The sequence below is a fragment of the Macrobrachium nipponense genome, chromosome 17, assembly GCF_015104395.2.
Source record: "Macrobrachium nipponense isolate FS-2020 chromosome 17, ASM1510439v2, whole genome shotgun sequence".
Taxonomy (NCBI): domain Eukaryota; kingdom Metazoa; phylum Arthropoda; class Malacostraca; order Decapoda; family Palaemonidae; genus Macrobrachium; species Macrobrachium nipponense.
The window spans coordinates 65814286-65820383 of record NC_087210.1 but is presented as its reverse complement, the minus strand read 5'-3'; the positions used below and the strand labels follow the sequence as shown (position 1 = coordinate 65820383).

The following is a 6098-nucleotide window of genomic DNA, read 5'->3' as shown; positions in this document are numbered from 1 at the left end:
TCTCTCTCTCTCTCTCTCTCTCTCTCTCTTAATTAGACGCATGTCATGTCAAATAGGGCTGGACTATTTCAGAATTCTTTCCCTTATTCAATTTTTGTGGTTGTTAGGGGGTTGCTTTTCCTATCATTTTACAGCACTATTTTGTAGTCTATTTTGCCAATATTCCGGTATTATGCAGCGTCACAAAATCTCTCATTGTCGAATGTTTAGTATCTTTACATTTTCTGTTAAATTTAACTTTATTAATCCCACTGTATACTTATCTATATTTCTTATTACATATCCACTCGCAGGCATTGAAGAGAGAATTCTCAAATGTATCCAACTACTCACTTTTTGAACATTCATACTTTGCTCTCTTTCTTCGTCCAGATGTTTATCGAATATTGGCACTAATTAGTCACGTCCCCCTATTCCTCAGAGTACCAGAAAAAATGAAAGAGAGCTACAGAAAGGCACTGAAAATATTGGAGGTACCTTTCCACCAATGTCTAGGGTAGAAAGAAACAGTGGTCCTTCCTATATGTAAATGCAGGGATTTTATTTGCCACAAAAATGTTTTTGAGTTGGCCATAAGGTTTAACTTTGAACATTCACAATGCGAGAAGCTGCATTCTGGGAAAAAAAAAACTAATTTTTTCGTTACCGTAAATTGCACTACTCTCTAGGATTATACCGTGGAAATAAATTAAGATTTTCCCCGGTGGATCAACCAACAACATCCAGCCTTGGTCCATTCACATGTAAATGGCTGCGCCTCTCACTTTGCAAAATAACAGACACTTTTTACAGTTCCATAACCGCGTTCCGAGTACTGAAGAAAAGTAGGGCCTTAGTTAGCCAGCACTGCGTGCTGTAAGGGAATTAGTTCCTTTTGGGACCTTCCAACGAACTCTGCAAGGAAGGACCTCGACAGTCAAATGACGCATGAATCTGGGACTGGGTACTGGGGTAATGGTTCCATTTCCCTGGAAAAACTCAGGTTTGGTAGAGAGAGAGAGAGAGAGAGGGTGGGGGAGCGGGGGAGCGAGAGAGAGAGAACGTCACAGTTGTCGAGTAGAGAATTCGTTACTTATGGCAGTATACACTAATGCTATTGAAATGAAGGACGAGGGAATAAAGGAAATCAAATGAAATCTGGGAACCTAGCCACTGGGGGGAAGGCAAGCCAGCCCAACTCAATGCCGGTCCCAAGCCAGGATAAATAGGGAGTCTTACAAGGAATGAGAATAGGGCTAGGTTGTCACCCGGAAGTGACTCACAGATACATCGCCCTAACTCTGTGCAGAGCCGTATATAGAGAGAGTCTGGCCATAGTCGGAATCACTTATTCAAGGTCACTGGCTGATGGGCGCCATCTTGCCTCTGTCCGACTGCCCTGACGCAGTCAGAACCGTCACGCCACAAGCACGTCGCACACAAAGAAATGTTTATTAATTTTCGGTAAATTACGTACTTTACTCCAATGGTTTGCTGTGTAGCACTAAGCTGTTCCTTGCAGTATGGACAGGGTAAAAGGATGCACAGATTCCCTAGAAACCCAGAGAGACGACGGCAATGGGAGATTAAAATGAAACGAGAAAATTGAAAAGCCCTTGACAGATCTTATTTATGTTCGGTAAGTTCAACATTTTTCCTCTTTACTTTTCATATGTGCAACATTTGCATTTTTACTGGTAGTGATATAGCATATGACTAAATAACATTTTATTGCTGATATTCAGGCCTGTATTAACAATAATTTATTTTAGCTTTGGGATCATTTTGACGATGATCAGTACGAATCGGGAAGAGCTGATGGCCTTAAACACCTTAGGTTATCTGCTGTTCACAAAATCAAAATCCCCGTGACAACTTTGGCAATAGTACTGATGCTACCAGTAGCGATTCTACTAATCCTGTTGGAGAGTTACGAGAAGCAGCATTAATGAGGACGATACAAAATCTCCGAAAGAAAGATAAAAAGGCACAAAAGAAGAAACAGGAAATAGCATCAAGGGGGAAACTTAAAAACCTTTGGTTTTGGATATTTTGAAGCGGCCCGATGACACTGGATTGCATGTTAGTGCCATCACATCAGACATGGGGAGCGCAAATCGGGCCCGTCTAAAGAGTTTTGGTATTATCTGTTCCAGAAACTGTAGCATAGTTAATGGGACCGCTCTTCCTATTAACAAAGAACAATTTTTTTACTTCATCCATGATGTACCACATATCATAAAGAACTTGTGATCATGTCTAGTGAAAGGTAATATCATTATTCATTTGAGTGACGACATGGTAAAACAGTTTGATTTGCCCTCAAAGGAGGTGACAGCTGAACATGTCAAAAGTTTTATATCTTTTCAGGAAGGTAGAGATCTGAAGCTTGCTCCAAAACTCTCTGAAACTCGTGTAAATTCATCACATTTCGAGAAAATGAAAGTATCAGGCGCTTTAAATTTCTTTAGCAATTCGGTAAAAGCAGGACTTCATTACTTGGTTGAACGCGAAGGATACAGTAAAGACTTGCTCACAACAGCTTGGTTCATTGGTTTGATAAATAAATGGTTCAGTTTAATGTCAAGTAGATATTCAATCATGGAACTAAGTAGCGTCAATGAATCGTGTTGTAAGAGTGTTTCTTGAAATACGCATTGGAGTTGATGCACAGTGGAAGCCAGTTCAAACTGGAGTGATATTGTCTACCACTTCCATTCTTAATCTCCAAAGCAATTACTTGGCTAAAGGTCACAGATTTTTACTGACATCCAGATTCACTCAAGATTGTCTAGAAAACTTGTTTAGTTCCATAAGACTGAAAAACCCAGTGCCAACTGCCTTAGAATTTCGACAGTTTTTGAAATTGATATCAGTTGCACAATTTCTGAAATGCTCAAGCGCAAGTAATTATAATGTAGATGACCGCAAGTTTCTAGCTGACTTTCTTAATAAGCTCAATGTTGAAACAAATGGTAATGCTGAAAATGAAACTGAGGAACATGATTTTGACCAATTCTCAATTGACAATTTGATGAATTAAGCCCAACTGAGCAGCCTGCATTATATTGCTGGTTACTACATAAAAAAGTTAAAAAGTCAAATAATCATTGCACGTTTTGCCTTCAAACGAAAGAGAGCAACCAGTCAACACAGACAGATCCTTCTCAAAGGTTGTCTCAATTAAAAGAATATAGAAAAAAACTACCTAGTTTATAGCACCGCTGGCTGCTTCAGTTTATTTCAGAATGCAGAAAATATTTTTCGGGCAAATGAAAAGAGTTTTGGAAACAAGAGCAATTTATTAGGACGACTAGTGCATTTGGCAAACACTTAGACAAAAAATACAACCTTTCCTTCTTGCCCTGACATTAAGGGTAGACTCCTGAAGTTTTTCTTCACTTTAAGATTACATTTCTATGCTAAAAAAACAAGAGAATATCCGTAAGGCTCGATCGTTAAAATCAAAAGGCAGTGAATTAGGGAGTAAGAGTATGATGATGAGCAAAGCTGTAATGAATATGGGTAAACAGTAAATTTTGAAACCATGTATAATATTTCATAATACTTAAATATTTTAAAATTAAAACTGTAATAAAGTTATAAACTATCATGAGTGTTTTGATAAACATCTGAATGTTTTATAGAAACCTTCAGTTAACAATCAGCAGCATATGATAAGAGAGAGAAAGGGAGAGAAGATCTGAGACATCGCTCAGGTGAGTGAGCGCGGCTTAACAGGACAGGAGCAAGATGGCATCCTGTCAAACGGTTGGCCAAACTCTCTCTATATACGGCTCTGACTCTGTGGACATGCAAGGGCTACCGCACTGGGAGCGAGTGCGGCTAAAGAAGCGAGCTCGAGAACTACGAGTAGGAACATTAAATGCTGGTACAATGACAGGAAGAGGGCGGGCAATAACTGACCTTATGAAAACAAGACGAGTAGATATTCTCTATGTACAGGAGACAAGATGGAAAAGTACCAAAACGGGGGAACTTGGGGAGGGGTATAAGATGTTCTATAGCGGAGCAAATAAAGAAGGCAGGAATGGTGTTGGAATAATTCTGTCAAGTGAAATGAAGAAGGAAATCGTTGAAGTAAATAGAAGAAATGGTAGGATTATTTTGGTCAGGGTGAAGGGGTGAAGGTTGAATATTGCACTGTTAACATCTTTAGTGCATATGCACCCCATATAGGATGTTCAGATGAAGAGAAATGTCACTTCTGTCGGACTTAGAGGAGGAAATGGAAAAGGTACCAGCAGATGAAAGATGCCTTGTCGGGGGAGATCTGAATGGGCACGTAGGCCAGAATAACCATGTGATCAGCCGTATACATGGTGGGTATGGCTATGATGAAAGAAATGCAGAGGGTGAGAGAATTGTTGATTTTGCCGTGTCCAAGGATATGGTACTGGCGAACACTTTTTTCACCAAGCGGCAAGAACAACTAGTTACGTACAAAAGCAGCGGAAGGTCCAGCCAGATAGATTACTTGATGTATAAGAGGAAAGATTTACGCAAGGTAAAAGATTGTAAGGTCATACCAGGAGACCATGTGAGTGCGCAACATCGTTTGGTAGTGATGGACTTGGTTATGGAAATTGAACAAATAAGGAAGAAGAAAAAAATGCAGGGGCCAAAAAGGATTAAATGGTTTAAGCTGAAAGAGATTGAACTTTGTAGGCAGTTTAAAGAATAAGTATTAAAGGAACTAACTCATGAAATTGAGGATGTTGATGAATGGTGGAACAGAACGATGGAAATAATACTGAGGGTTGCTAGAGAAATACTGGGTGAGAGTAGTGGCAATGTGTTCTAAAATAAGGAAACTTGGTGGTTCAGTGAAGAAGTGAAGGATGCAACAAAGCAAAACAGAGAAGCAAAGAAAAGGTGGGAGGGGACCCAAATGGAAGAGGACTGGATGTCCTATTAGGAAGCAAATAAATTAGAAAGAAAACTGTAGCAATTGCCAAGGATAGACCATATGATCAGCTTTACAAAGAGCTATATACCAAGGAAGGGCAAGGAAAGATCTTTAAACTAGCACACATGAGAAATAAGAATACCAAGGATATAACACACATAAGACAGATTAAGGATAAGGATGGAAATATACTGAGAAATGAGAGAGACATAATAAGGAGATGGGAAGAATATTTTGATGCCATATTGAATGAAGAAAATGAAAGATTTCTAAGAGGAGACGGACAGACAAATTGTGGACCAGTTACAGAAATAACAAAAGCTGAGGATAGAGTGGCACTGGGAAAGATGAAAAATGGTAAAGCGGTGGGACCAGATGGTATACCTGCAGAAGCCTGAAAGGCTCTTGATGAGGAAGGAATTGACATATTGTGGCAGTTAATGAAAAAGATTATGGAAAGTGAGACGATACCCGAAAAATGGAGAGAAAGTATATTAATCACAATATTCAAAGAGAAAGGGGACATACAGTGTTGTGAAAATTACCGAGGAATAAAGCTCATGTCACATACACTGAAGGTATTTGAAAGAATTATGGATGAAAGATTATGGCAGCAAGTTTTCATCGGTAGACAGCAACTAGGATTCAAGAAGGGGCTTAGTACTGTGGATGGTATTTTTGCTCTGAGACAAATTATGGAAAAGTACAGAGAGAAGCAAAAGGTCTTGCATATGGCCTTTATAGACCTTGAGAAGGCATATGCCAGAGTACCACGACAGGAAATATGGAGATGTCTCAGGGAGAGAGGAGTGATGGAGAAATATGTCAGAATGATCAGGGAGATGTATAGAAATGTAAATACCAGCGTCAGATCTACAGTTGGAAGAACAGAAAATTTCCAAGTTGGAGTCGGGCTACATCAGGGATCTGCTCTAAGCCCACTTCTGTTTAACATCGTCTTGGATGTGTTAACAGAGGATGTCAGGGAGGAGCCACCATGGTGTCTGCTCTATGCAGATGACATAGTCTTGGTAGCCGAGAACAGGGAAGAACTGGAGGGGAAACTTGAAAGATGGAGATATGCTTTGGAGAGTAGAGGTTTAAGAATAAGCAGGAAAAAGACAGAATATATGACAACCGAATTGGATGGCGACCAGCAAACAGCAATCAAATTAGGCGGAGGAAACAT

General features: G+C 39.7%; 1 protein-coding gene across 1 annotated transcript; it reads left to right on the top strand.

The window, feature by feature from the left end:
• The first annotated feature begins 4198 nt into the window (after positions 1-4198).
• LOC135195925 (craniofacial development protein 2-like) lies at positions 4199-4684 on the top strand. The gene has a single exon (XM_064222429.1). The coding sequence runs from the start codon at positions 4199-4201 to the stop codon at positions 4682-4684; it is 486 nt and encodes a 161-aa protein (XP_064078499.1).
• The last annotated feature ends 1414 nt before the right edge of the window (positions 4685-6098 follow it).

What these genes read in the sequence shown, in the direction of transcription:
- LOC135195925 (XM_064222429.1), top strand. Translation starts at nt 4,199, where the DNA reads ATGTCACTTCTGTCGGACTTAGAGGAGGAAATGGAAAAGGTACCAGCA.